At 45.4% G+C, this 15,776-nt stretch overlaps 1 protein-coding gene across 1 annotated transcript in view; it reads right to left on the minus strand.

Annotated features, from left to right (window-relative positions):
- Positions 1-15,776, minus strand: part of LOC138851383 (uncharacterized) — a 135,558-nt gene that overhangs the window by 33,755 nt on the left and 86,027 nt on the right. The window contains exon 4 of the mRNA XM_070080457.1: positions 5,265-5,408. Within this exon, the coding sequence (XP_069936558.1) occupies positions 5,265-5,408 (144 nt within the window). The remainder of the gene's footprint in view (positions 1-5,264; positions 5,409-15,776) is intronic.

Raw genomic sequence — 15,776 nt, forward strand, 5'->3', positions numbered from 1 at the left:
TTGGAGTGTTGGGTTAGGGGTAGAGATGTCCAGATGTGTGTGAGGGAATGTTCAGATTATTAATTTATGCATGGGACCCACGCAGGGTCAAGATAGGAAGACAGGCTCAGGTGGGTGGTGGGGAGGTGGTTGCTAAGGTTGAAGGTATATATCCGATGTATGCGTGGAGTGGTACATGGGGCCGCTTAAAAGGGTTACGACTGAACGCAGTAGTAAGGGAAGTAAAGTTTAAATTCCTCCACAATATATTGCCGTCTGGAGAAGTGTAGGCAAATAGGCGTGTGCAGGAGGGAGGGGAGAGTTATGTGTGTGGGGACATTGACACTGTCTTTCATGTTTTGTACGAAGTTGGAACCAGTGAAGGAGTGGTTTAGTAGGGTTTTACGTATGGTGAATGGAGGTTGGATTAGGGTTTTAAGGGCGTTAGGCTTAGATGTTGGGGGGGGGGGGGTGCCGGTGCAATTTGTGTATACATCATGGGTTTTCAGACATGTGTCAGTAAGGGAGAGAATCAGGGAACTGGCAGCGATATTTTATGGGACACAACAGAGGAATAAGGACATCACTGGGAACAGATGGCATTTAACCTTTTCGGAGGGATATCGTAGCTTCCGCGTCAGAGACTTATGGGCGTTGCAATCTTAAGGGGTATAATGAAGCTGGCTTCTTGAGGTATGCGTGGGCGTGAGTGATGCTTTTGATAAGTAAAGGTGTGGTGTAAGGTGTGAGGGAGGTGTGTGTCTTGGTGGCTGGGAACATTTCATGTATTGTGTTCAGTTTGGATCAACACATAAACCCGGTTGTGGGTGAGCGTATAATAGTGCTCTCTTTTAATCAGGTGTGTTTTCATGAATTGTTATATAAAAGAGTCGCTTATGTGATTGACTGATTGTATCATGTACCTTGAGGCATGCTGTCTCTGTGTCTCTAAGGAGAAAATATAATTGAATTGTGTCCTTGCACATTATTACGGTAAGCTCTTACCACATGATTATGGAAAACCATGTGAATGCATGATCCAAGTATATGTGGAGAACGGTATGTATGGCAGTATGGAAGGGGGGGGGGTCCAAACGCTGGTTCCCCTGGAAGGGATAACCAGGTGTTGGTCCTGGTGATCATGACATATGCTGGCTGTAGATACATGAAGCATGTTGGGTGCGCATGGAGTGCAGCAAGAGTACGGATTCCACTCACAAGGGCGTTGTGTGGGTAATGTGTAGGTAGGGACACAGTCATGTGCGTGTCCAAGCACTAGAGGTATAATTGTCTTGTACCGTAAGATGTAAAGGTCAGTTTTCCGGCGCTATGTGACACTTTGTTGGGCATCTGTTTATACTGATAGCTTTGATGTGAATATCGTCTTTATTATGTAATGAGTAAGGTACGCTGTTAGTGGCACTGTTATGATCAGGAAAACTTATGTGTATGGCATTTAGGGGGGTCAGGATGATGGACGTTTAATGATGAATTGTATACAACGGACCAATGTGTTGTAGGAGGGCTGCGTTAGCAGGGTCATTGAACCTCGTGAAGCAAAGGATGAATGTAGTCCAGGTATAACCATACATATTTGATGATATTTAAATTATTTATGGTATTTAAATTATTTATGTAGATGAAGGCCTGAGCTAGCTACCACCTGCAGCTCATAAGACTGCCATCTCCACGAGCCTCTTTGGGGCGGGGCAGATGGCAGACCAGAAGCCTAGCTTCTCCCTACGAGCCCCGTGAGGGCGGAGACTGTGGCTAGGCCTGGGGACACTTGGTCCCAAAGATGAGGGGGTACTTTTACCTCCTCCCATGGGAGACTTAAGTCTCGAGATACTCCCCAGATAGGGAGCCAAGGCCGGGTCACCACTACTTGGAAAAGACCCGGGCAGGGAGAATACCGGCGAATTAAAAAAAAATATTTATGTATTAATGTTTTGAAATTAAAATTTTTTGTCATAATGTTACAAGTATTGTACTACGCACTTAAGTGATGCATCATTATGGAAATAAATGGTATAAAATACCGACACAATGGAAATATAAACACATATGCAGTTTAATGTGGTCCTTTATTGACAACATTTCGCCCACACAGTGGGCTTTTTCAAGTCACAAACAGATCTACCTGGGGTGGAAGGTACGCGAGGTAGCTCTGTTTGTGGCCTGAAAAAGCCCACTGTGTGGGTGAAACGTTGTCAATAAAGGATCACATTAAACTGCATATGTGTTTATATTTCGATGTATCATTATGTATGGTTGTAAACAGTGGCTGTGTCACTGCCACGTATTATGTTCATGTGTTCGCTTTTGTATACCAGTTTAAATACAAGATGGGATTTTTTATATATATTTATTATGTTGTAATATGAAGTTTAAAAAAAAAAAAAGTAAGGTATAATTAATATTGGTAAGTTTGGGCATTACTTGTATATATAATGTCAGATGTTGACTGTGTTGTTTTGTGTTTATATATTGTGTTACAGATGTTGTCCTTGTTCATGTCATTATTAAATGAGTAGCTACCATTATATCTATAAACCCATGTGTACTTGTGAAGCAATGTACGTAGAAGTAGTGTGTACGTTGTGTTAAGATTGTTTAATGACCCTATGTACGTGCTTATTCAGTAGATTGTTTAGTGAATGTTTATTGGTCACCACCAGTGTCAGTGTTACATATTGATATATGTACTTATATATATTTGTACAAGAAGTTTTAAATAAAATATAAAAAAAATAAAAAATATATCATGACGAAGGTAATATTAAAGGTAACTATGAATATTCTGAATATTCAGCAAGATGGTTACAAAAATTTAAGGAAGGACAGGCCATTAAATATTTGAAGATTAGTGTTGATAAAACATGTGTTGATGACGAAGCTTAAATCTAGCTAAATTTACGTGAAACAATGATAAAAAACGCGCCAGAATACAGGCGATTATTCTGGATCTGTTAAATCCTAGTCCTGAGTTTAAAAGATTCTTACATTCAGAACTGTAAGCAAAATGTTCTTCGCAGAATTTATTTATATGGTGAACTACTGGCAATGAACAATGTTCAGCAAAGAACAAAGTTATATTACCTCTTTTATTCTCACATTGTCACTTAGTTTTCCTAACTGATGTGTTCATTGTTTTTGTGTACTGAAAGTTGCTTCTGTTTTTTGTGTTTGGTAATATTTTGTGTCTTTCAGTGTGACTCAGTTTAGCTGCAAGTGAACATTTGCTGGACACTGTGACTCGTATGAGTCGTGTTCAGTACGTGAACTGGACCTAACTGGCTGTCTTGGACACTGTGACTCGTATGAGTCGTGTTCTGTACGTGAACTGGACCTAACTGGCTGTCTTGGACACTGTGACTCGTATGAGTCGTGTTCTGTACGTGAACTGGACCTAACTGGCTGTCTTGGACACTGTGACTCGTATGAGTCGTGTTCTGTACGTGAACTGGACCTAACTGGCTGTCTTGGACACTGTGACTCGTATGAGTCGTGTTCAGTACGTGAACTGGACCTAACTGGCTGTCTTGGACACTGTGACTCGTATGAGTCGTGTTCTGTACGTGAACTGGACCTAACTGGCAGTCTTGGACACTGTGACTCGTATGAGTCGTGTTCAGTACGTGAACTGGACCTAACTGGCTGTCTTGGACGCTGTGACTCGTATGAGTCGTGTTCAGTACGTGAACTGGACCTAACTGGCTGTCTTGGACGCTGTGACTCGTATGAGTCGTGTTCAGTACGTGAACTGGACCTAACTGGCTGTCTTGGACACTGTGACTCGTATGAGTCGTGTTCAGTACGTGAACTGGACCTAACTGGCTGTCTTGGACACTGTGACTCGTATGAGTCGTGTTCAGTACGTGAACTGGACCTAACTGGCTGTCTTGGACACTGTGACTCGTATGAGTCGTGTTCAGTACGTGAACTGGACCTAACTGGCTGTCTTGGACACTGTGACTCGTATGAGTCGTGTTCAGTACGTGAACTGGACCTAACTGGCTGTCTTGGACACTGTGACTCGTATGAGTCGTGTTCAGTACGTGAACTGGACCTAACTGGCTGTCTTGGACACTGTGACTCGTATGAGTCGTGTTCAGTACGTGAACTGGACCTAACTGGCTGTCTTGGACACTGTGACTCGTATGAGTCGTGTTCAGTATGTGAAATGGACCTAACTGGCTGGCTTGGACACTGTGACTCGTATGTGTCGTGTTCAGTACGTGAACTGGACCTAACTGGCTGTCTTCTCTTTCTACTCACACTCTCGAAACCCAACACATTTCCGGTCCCAAGAATTCGAATAAAGGGATCTCATCTTACCAATTATCATACACAGTAACATTCGTGTAAAATTACCTAGGATAATTACCATAAAGTCAAAGTGACTTATTTCCATTTGGGTCCTGGTAATATCTTATTATTTAATAACAAGCTGTAAGAATACAGTAGAAATCAGTCACCTTATAACCATAATAATTAAACAGCTAATTAACTCACCTGTGTGAATATTAAATAGAGGATCAGTTTACATTTTAGGTATACGATTGTTAACTATACAAGATATCACTCTTCTCCCTTTCTGTAACTTCATTCTTTAGGTAATTTTTAATTCTGTTCGTGAACTGGGTCATGCTAGGACAGACTTTGTTATGTGCAGACAATTAGTTCCACTCCTTTGTTAAACCTTTGTTATGTCAAGGATCCCAGTGGAAATAAGCTACTTTTTCTCACTCTTTTTGGGTTTTCCTATGAATGAAAATTGTACTTATGTGTACCTATGCCTTAATGCATAGGTACACATAAATACAATTTTAAGTATTACTTTGGTAATACTTAAAATAATCCGACTCTATCCTAAATCGAGAAGCCAGAGATATTCACCTAGAAGTCAGAAACACATGTGTTTGCAACCTAATGCTCACTGAATTTGTGTCTGTATAAATTTAGCAGGAAATTTTTACCATTTTGCTCCATTTGCTACATCTGAAGTTACTCCACTAACGTTGATTGAGCACCCACCTACGTCCTCTTAGCACTCCCACTAGAGCTAATTACCACCTACCTCCATCACTTTAAAACCACAAAAAGAGCTAATCACCACCCACCTGCATTGCCTTAGCACTACCACAACAGCTAAATCACCACCAACCTACATTACCTTAACAAGAGAGTTAAGTACCACCCACCAACTTCACCTTAACACCTCCCGAGAGCTAATCACAACCAACTTGCATTAAACACCACCACAAGTGCTAATCACTACCCACCTGCACTAACTTCTTACAAACACCCTGACGACCATAGTCTGGGTGGACGCAGAAAATATCCATATACAGTACTTGCTTCACTGTTGGGTCCTGGAACAAGTCGACAGGACTCTTCGTAGTATTAAGTATCCGAGCCATTGTCACCTGTAGACATTATATAACACTGTTTATATGGTAAACTTATGATAATGTTTTATTAACAATATTATGACAACAGTACAGTGCCAGTACCACAACACGTGAGTCCCAGCACTGAGTGCCAGTACCACAACACGTGAGTCCCAGCACTGAGTGCCAGTACCACAACACGTGAGTCCCAGCACTGAGTGACAGTACCACAACACGTGAGTCCCAGCACTGAGTGACAGTACCACAACACGTGAGTCCCAGCACTGAGTGACAGTACCACAACACGTGAGTCCCAGCACTGAGTGACAGTACCACAACACGTGAGTCCCAGCACTGAGTGACAGTACCACAACACGTGAGTCCCAGCACTGAGTGACAGTACCACAACACGTGAGTCCCAGCACTGAGTGACAGTACCACAACACGTGAGTCCCAGCACTGAGTGACAGTACCATAACACGTGAGTCACAGTACCACAACACCTGAGTGAAACTAACACAACACGTGAGTCACAGTACCACAGCATCTGAGTGAGAGTACCACAACACGTGAGTGACAGCACCACAACACCTGAGTGACAGTACCACAATACGTGGGTCAGTACCACAACACCTGAGTGAGAGTACCACAACATGTGAGTGACAGTACCACAACACCTGAGTGAGAGTACCACAACATGTGAGTGACAGTACCACAACACCTGAGTGACAGTACCACAACATGTGAGTGACAGTACCACAACACCTGAGTGAGAGTACCACAACATGTGAGTGACAGTACCACAACACCTGAGTGAGAGTACCACAACATGTGAGTGACAGTACCACAACACCTGAGTGAGAGTACCAGAACATGTGAGTGACAGTACCACAACACCTGAGTGAGAGTACCAGAACATGTGAGTGACAGTACCACAACACCTGAGTGACAGTACCACAACATGTGAGTGACAGTACCACAACACCTGAGTGACAGTACCACAACATGTGAGTGACAGTACCACAACACCTGAGTGAGAGTACCACAACATGTGAGTGACAGTACCACAACACCTGAGTGAGAGTACCACAACATGTGAGTGACAGTACCACAACACCTGAGTGAGAGTACCAGAACATGTGAGTGACAGTACCACAACACCTGAGTGACAGTACCACAACATGTGAGTGACAGTACCACAACACCTGAGTGACAGTACCACAACATGTGAGCGACAGTACCACAACACGTGAGTGACAGTACCACAACACGTGAGTCACAGCACCCGCAACACTTGAGTGACAGTACCACAACACCCGAGTGACAGTACCACAACACGTGAGTCACAGTACCACAACACGTGAGTCACAGTACCACAACACCTGAATGAGAATACTGCAACACCTGAATGAGAGTATCACAACACGTGAGAGACAGTACCATAACACGTGAGTCACAGTACCACAACACCTGAATGAGAATACTGCAACAACTGAGTGAGAGTACCACAACACCTGAGTGACAGTACCACAACACCCGAGTGACAGTACCACAACACGTGAGTCACAGTACCATAACACCTGAATGAGAATACTACAACACCTGAGTGAGAGTACCACAGCATGTGAGTGATAGTACCACAACACCTGAGTGAGAATACTGCAACACCTGAATGAGAGTATCACAACACGTGAGAGACAGTACCATAACACGTGAGTCACAGCGCCCGCAACAACTGAGTGAGAGTACCACAACACCTGGGTGACAGTACCACAACACCCGAGTGACAGTACCACAACACGTGAGTCACAGTACCATAACACCTGAATGAGAATACTACAACACCTGAGTGACAGTACCACAACACGTGAGTCACAGCACCACAACACCTGAGTGAAACTAACACAACACACGAGTGACAGTACCACAACACTCGAGTGACAGTACCACAACACCCGAGTGACAGTACCACAACACCCGAGTGACAGTACCACAACACCCGAGTGACAGTACCACAACACCTGAGTGCCACAACACCCGAGTGACAGTACCACAACACCCGAGTGACAGTACCACAACACCTGAGTGCCACAACACCCGAGTGACAGTACCACAACACGTGAGTGACAGCACCACAACACCCGAGTGACAGTCCCACAACACTTGAGTGACAGTACCACAACACCTGAGTGACAGTACCACAACGCTTGAGTGGCAGTACCACAACGCTTGAGAGACAGTACCACAACACCTGAGTAATAGTAGCTCAACACCTTAGTGACAGTACCACAACACCTGAGTGACAGTCCCACAACACCTTAGTGACAGTACCACAACACCTGAGTGACAGTCCCACAACACCTTAGTGACAGTACCACAACACCTGACAGTCCCACAACACCTTAGTGACAGTCCCACAACACCTTAGTGACAGTCCCACAACAGGTGAGTGACAGTACCACAACACCTGAGTGACAGTCCCACAACACCTTAGTGACAGTACCACAACAGGTGAGTGACAGTACCACAATACCTGAGTGACAGTCCCACAACAGGTGAGTGACAGTACCACAACACCTGAGTGACAGTCCCACAACACCTTAGTGACAGTACCACAACAGGTGAGTGACAGTACCACAATACCTGAGTGACAGTACCACAACACCTGAGTGACAGTCCCGCAACACCTTAGTGACAGTACCACAACACCTGAGTGACAGTCCCACAACACCTTAGTGACAGTCCCACAACACCTTAGTGACAGTCCTACTACACCTTAGTGACAGTCCCACAACACCTTAGTGACAGTCCCACAACAGGTGAGTGACAGTACCACAACACCTGAGTGACAGTCCCACAACACCTTAGTGACAGTACCACAACAGGTGAGTGACAGTACCACAACACCTGAGTGACAGTCCCACAACACCTTAGTGACAGTACCACAACAGGTGAGTGACAGTACCACAATACCTGAGTGACAGTCCCACAACAGGTGAGTGACAGTACCACAACACCTGAGTGACAGTCCCACAACACCTTAGTGACAGTACCACAACAGGTGAGTGACAGTACCACAATACCTGAGTGACAGTCCCACAACAGGTGAGTGACAGTACCACAACACGTGAGTGACAGTACCACAACAGGTGAGTGACAGTACCACAACAGGTGAGTGACAGTACCACAACACCTGAGAGACAGTACCACAACAGGTGAGTGACAGTACCACAATACCTGAGTGACAGTACCACAACAGGTGAGTGACAGTACCACAACACCTGAGTGACAGTACCACAACACCTGAGTGACAGTACCACAACACCTGAATGACAGTACCACAACAGGTGAGTGACAGTACCACAACACCTGAGTGACAGTACCACAACAGGTGAGTGACAGTACAACAATACCTGAGTGAGAGAACAACACCTGATTGACAGAATTAAACACCTAAGTGACAACAAAAACACATGTGTGAAGGCACGAAAGCACCTTAGTGACAATACAATACATGAATAACAGTACCAAAACACCTGAGGTACAGTAATATAATATATGAGTGACAGAACCACAGCTCCTGAGTGAGAACAGCAGAACATCTGACAAACAGTACTAAAATACCTGAGGGTCAGTACAAAACATGGGTGACGTTAGCACAACACCTGAGTGAGACAAGCATAACACCTGGAAGCCAGTACAACACCTGAATTACAATACAACACCTATGAGTCAGCAAAACAGCAAGGAGGAAATACAACAACATCTGAGGGAGTACAAAACAACACCTGAGTGTCAGTACTATAACACCTAGGTCACAGTACCACAACACCTGAGTGACAGTACCACAACACCCGAGTGACAGTACCACAACACCCAAGTGACAGTACCACAACACCCGAGTGACAGTACCACAACACCCGAGTGACAGTACCACAACACCCGAGTGACAGTACCACAACACCCGAGTGACAGTACCACAACACCTGAGTGACAGTACCACAACACCCGAGTGACAGTACCACAACACCTGATTGACAGTACCACAACACCTGATTGACAGTACCACAACACCTGAGTGACAGTACCACAACACCCGAGTGACAGTACCACAACACCCGAGTGACAGTACCACAACACCTGAGTGACAGTACCACAACACCTGAGTGACAGTACCACAACACCTGAGTGACAGTACCACAACACCTGAGTGACAGTACCACAACACCCGAGTAACAGTAGCACAACACCCGAGTGACAGTACCACAACACCTGAGTGACAGTACCACAACACCCGAGTGACAGTACCACAACACCTGATTGACAGTACCACAACACCTGATTGACAGTACCACAACACCTGAGTGACAGTACCACAACACCTGAGTGACAGTACCACAACACCTGAGTGACAGTACAACAACACCTGAGTGACAGTACCACAACACCTGATTGACAGTACCACAACACCTGATTGACAGTACCACAACACCTGATTGACAGTACCACAACACCTGATTGACAGTACCACAACACCTGATTGACAGTACCACAACACCTGATTGACAGTAGTATAACACCTGAGTGGCAGTATATCACCTGACTACCAGTACATCACCTTATTAACAGACAGCACCTGACTACCAGTACATCACTTGACCACCAGGACAGCACCTGACTACCGGTACATCACCTTACTAACTGACAGCACCTGACTACCAGTACATCACTTGACCACCAGTACAGCACCTGACTACCAGTACATCACCTTACTAACAGGTAGCACCTGACTACCAGTACATCACTTAACCACCAGTACAGCACCTGACTACCAGTACATCACTTGACCACCAGTACAGCACCTGACTACCAGTACATCACCTTATTAACAGACAGCACCTGACTACCAGTACATCACTTGACCACCAGAACAGCACCTGGCTACCAGTACATCACTTAACCACCAGTACAGCACCTGACTACCAGTACATCACTTGACCACCAGTACAGCACCTGACTACCTGTACATCACCTTACTAACAGACAGCACCTGACTACAAGTTCATCACTTGACCACCAGTACAGCACCTGACTACCAGTACATCACCTTACTAACAGGCAGCACCTGACTACAAGTACATCTCTTGACCACCAGTACAGCACCTGACTATCAGTACATCACTTTACTAACAGACAGCACCTGACTTCCAGTACATCACTTGACCACCAGAACAGCACCTGACTACCAGTACATCACTTGACCACCAGTACAGCACCTGACTACCAGTACATCACCTTACTAACAGACAGCACCTGATTACCAGTACATCACTTGACCACCAGTACAGCACCTGACTACCAGTACACCACCTGACTACCAGTACATCACCTGACTACCCGTACAGCACCTGACTACCGCTACAGCACCTGGCTACCAGTACATCACTTGACCACCAGTACAGCACCTGACTATCAGTACAGCACCTGACTCCCAGTACACCACCTGACTACCAGTACAGCACCTGACTACCAGTACAGCACCTGACTACCAGTTCATCACTTGACCACCAGTACAGCACCTGACTACCAGTTCATCACTTGATCACCAGTACAGCACCTGACTACCAGTACAGCGCCTGACTACCAGTACATCACCTGAATACCAGTACAGCACCTGACTACCAGTACACCACCTGACTACCAGTACAGCAATTGACTCCCAGTACACCACCTGACTACCAGTACACCACCTGACTACCAGTACACCACCTGACTACCAGTACATCACCTGACTACCAGTACAGCACCTGACTACCAGTGCATCGCCTGACTACCAGTACAGCACCTGACTAGCAGTTCATCACTTGACCACCAGTACAGCACCTGACTACCAGTACTGCGCCTGACTACCAGTACATCACCTGACTACCAGTACAGCACCTGACTACCAGTACACCACCTGACTACCATTACAGCAATTTACTCCCAGTACACCACCTGACTACCAGTACACCACCTGACTACCAGTACATCACCTGACTACCAGTACAGCACCTGACTACCAGTACAGCACCTGACTACCAGTACAGCACCTGACTACCAGTACACCTGACTACCAGTACAGCACCTGACTACCAGTACAGCACCTGACTACCAGTACAGCACCTGACTACCAGTACAGCACCTGACTACCAGTACAGCACCTGACTACAAGTACAGCACCTGACTACCAGTACACCACCTGACTACCAGTACATCACCTGACTACCAGTACAGCACCTGACTACCAGTAAAGCACCTGACTACCAGTACATCTGACTACCAGTACACCACCTGACTACCAGTACACCACCTGACTACCAGTACAGCACCTGACTACCAGTACAGCACCTGACTACCAGTACAGCACCTGACTACAAGTACAGCACCTGACTACCAGTACACCACCTGACTACCAGTACACCACCTAACTACCAGTACACCACCTGACTACCAGTGCAGCACCTGACTACCAGTACACCACCTGACTGGCAGTGCAGCACCTGACTACCAGTACACCACCTGATTGGCAGTGCAGCACCTGACTACCAGTACAGCACTTGACTACCAGTACAGCACCTGACTACCAGTACAGCACCTGACTACCAGTACAGCACCTGACTACAAGTACAGCACCTGACTACCAGTACAGCACCTGACTACCAGTACAGCACCTGACTACCAGTACAGCACCTGACTACAAGTACAGCACCTGACTACCAGTACACCACCTGACTACCAGTACATCACCTGACTACCAGTACAGCACCTGACTACCAGTACAGCACCTGACTACCAGTACATCTGACTACCAGTACACCACCTGACTACCAGTACACCACCTGACTACCAGTACAGAACCTGACTACCAGTACAGCACCTGACTACCAGTACAGCACCTGACTACAAGTACAGCACCTGACTACCAGTACACCACCTGACTACCAGTACACCACCTAACTACCAGTACACCACCTGACTACCAGTGCAGCACCTGACTACCAGTACACCACCTGACTGGCAGTGCAGCACCTGACTACCAGTACAGCACTTGACTACCAGTACAACACCTGACTACCACTACACCACCTGACTACCAGTACATCACTTGACTACCAGTACACCACCTGACTACCAGTACACCACCTGACTACCAGTACACCACCTGACTACCAGTACACCACCTGACTACCAGTACACCACCTGACTACCAGTACATCACTTGACTACCAGTACACCACCTGACTACCAGTACACCACCTGACTAACAGTACACCACCTGACTACCAGTACACCACCTGACTACCAGTACACCACCTGACTACCAGTACACCACCTGACTACCAGTACATCACTTGACTACCAGTACACCACCTGACTACCAGTACACCACCTGACTACCAGTACACCACCTGACTACCAGTGCACCACCTGACTACCAGTACACCACCTGACTACCAGTACACCACCTGACTACCAGTACACCACCTGACTACCAGTATATCACTTGACTACCAGTACAACGCCTGTGTGACAGTAAAACACTATCTGAATGACAGTACCACAACACCTGAGAAACAGTAGAACAACATCTATGTGACAGTACAACACCTGAGTGATAATAACGCTATTTGAGTGACAATACCACAACACGTGAGTGACAGTACCACAACATCTGAGTGACATGACCACAACACCTGAGTTACAATACCAAAACACCTGATAAACACAACAACAACACCTTTGTGTTGAGACACTGCTGCAGCATATAAGAATCTTTATTGAAGAAACGTTTCGCCACACATTGGCTTCACCAGTCCTATACAAAGCAGAAAGGTGTAAGGAGAGATGGAGCTTGAGATAATCAGTCCCTTAACCCAGAGTCGATGTGTTCAGTCCATCAATGTTGAGAAAAGTAAATGTACATGGAGAAGTGGCTTATATATAACAAATAAGTGAGGAAAAGCAAGGGTAGGCGGCGACACCGGTGGAAAAGTCCACTAGTGTAAGCGGGTCATGACTATATGTTTGTCAAGCATTGAGATATTCCCTGTATCATGATCCCAGGATGCTGATGTGCTTTACTCATACTATGATGTAAATAGTTAAGAGACATTACCTTTTCAAGGGGGGCTCCTTGGCGTGACCTCCTTCCTCAGACCTAACCTAATTACCCCCTAGTCTCCTCCTCTATCCATCTTCCCCATCCTCCATTTTTCCCTTTCCTCCTCCTCCCCATCCCTCCCTTATTCTCTTCCTATTTTTTGGCCTTTGGGATTCTTCCCACAGGCACGCTGGTTCCTAGGAAGGGGGAAGGATACCGGGGTCCATCACATTCCTTTGAGATCCTTGGCAGTGGTGTAGTTTGCCTTGGAATCTGGATCGCCTGGAGGTGTCCCAGTCTCTCTCCGGTCTCCCGGGGGGTGTGGCTTTGGGTGTCTTTCGGGTGACGGGTGTATCTCTGGAGGCTACCTGTCGGATTCCAGGGGGTGGAGGTCGAAGGAGGTATGCTTTGTGGCGCATGTCTGGACGCCCTCTCTTTTGTCCACCAAGGTGGCTCGGGGAGTGCAGTAAACTTCTATGGGACGAAATTCGTAAGGCATCTACATACGAAAATGTTGTGCTAATGGGAGATTTCAACTATAGACAGATTGACTGGAGCAATTTGACAGGAAATTTAGAGTCAGGTGACTTTCTTGATACGATCCAGGATTGTTTTTTAAAACAGTTTGTGACAGAGCCAACTAGGGGAAATAACCTCCTTGACTTGGTTCTTGCCAGTAGGGAAACACTAATTAATAATCTTGAGGTTAATGATGAGCTTGGGGAAAGTGATCACAAATCACTCAGTTTTAATATATCATGGAATTCCCCTAATAATGGCAATCAAGTCTCCGTCCCTGACTTTCGCTTGGCTGATTTCATAGGACTGAAAAATTACTTAGGTGGGCTGAACTGGAATGACCTGACTAAGGGTCAGGTAGGTGGTGATGGTTGCCGATATGATGCTTTCCAGGGCATAGTTCTAGCTGCTCAGTCAAATTATGTTCCAAATAGGGAAATCAGATCAAACAAAAATGATCCTAAATGGATGAACAATAGATTAAAATATCTGATTGGTCAAAAGAGAGGCATATATAGGCAAATCAAAAGAGGAGAGGGGCAATTGAGAAATCGATATATTCAGTTAAAGAGAGAAATAAACAAGGGAATTAGAAAAGCAAAAAGAGATTATGAGGTTAAAGTTGCAAGAGAATCGAAGACTAACCCAAAAGGATTCTTTCAGGTATACAGAAGTAAGATCAGGGACAAGATAGGCCCACTCAAAAGTTCCTCGGGTCAGCTCACTGACAGTGATAAGGAAATGTGTAGAATTTTTAACACATACTTCCTTTCAGTTTTTACACAGGAGGATACCAGCGATATTCCAGTAATGATAAATTATGTAGAACAGGACGATAATAAACTGTGTACTATTAGGGTCACAAGTGACATGGTCCTTAGGCAAATAGATAAATTAAAACCTAACAAATCCCCAGGCCCTGATGAACTGTATGCAAGGGTTCTAAAGGAATGTAAAGAGGAGCTTAGCACACCTTTGGCTAATCTTTTCAACATATCACTACAAACTGGCATGGTGCCAGATAAGTGGAAAATGGCAAATGTGATACCTATTTTTAAAACAGGTGACAGGTCCTTAGCTTCGAACTATAGACCAATAAGCCTAACCTCCATAGTGGGAAAATTTATGGAATCAATAATTGCCGAGGCAGTTCGTAGCCACCTTGAAAAGCATAAATTAATCAACGAATCTCAGCATGGTTTTACAAAGGGGCGTTCCTGCCTTACGAATTTATTAACTTTTTTCACTAAGGTATTTGAGGAGGTAGATCATGGTAATGAATATGATATTGTGTATATGGACTTCAGTAAGGCTTTTGACAGGGTCCCACATCAGAGACTATTGAGGAAAATTAAAGCACATGGAATAGGAGGAGAAATTTTTTCCTGGATAGAGGCATGGTTGACAAATAGGCAGCAGAGAGTTTGCATAAATGGGGAGAAATCAGAGTGGGGAAGTGTCACGAGCGGTGTTCCACAGGGGTCAGTGTTGGGCCCCCTGCTGTTCACAATCTACATAAACGACATAGATGAGGGCATAAAGAGCGACATCGGCAAGTTTGCCGATGACACCAAAATAGGCCGTCGAATTCATTCTGACGAGGACATTCGAGCACTCCAGGAAGATTTGAATAGACTGATGCAGTGGTCGGAGAAGTGGCAGATGCAGTTTAATATAGACAAATGCAAAGTTCTAAATGTTGGACAGGACAATAACCATGCCACATATAAACTAAATAATGT

The sequence above is a fragment of the Cherax quadricarinatus genome, unplaced genomic scaffold (genome assembly GCF_038502225.1).
Source record: "Cherax quadricarinatus isolate ZL_2023a unplaced genomic scaffold, ASM3850222v1 Contig467, whole genome shotgun sequence".
Lineage (NCBI taxonomy): Eukaryota > Metazoa > Arthropoda > Malacostraca > Decapoda > Parastacidae > Cherax > Cherax quadricarinatus.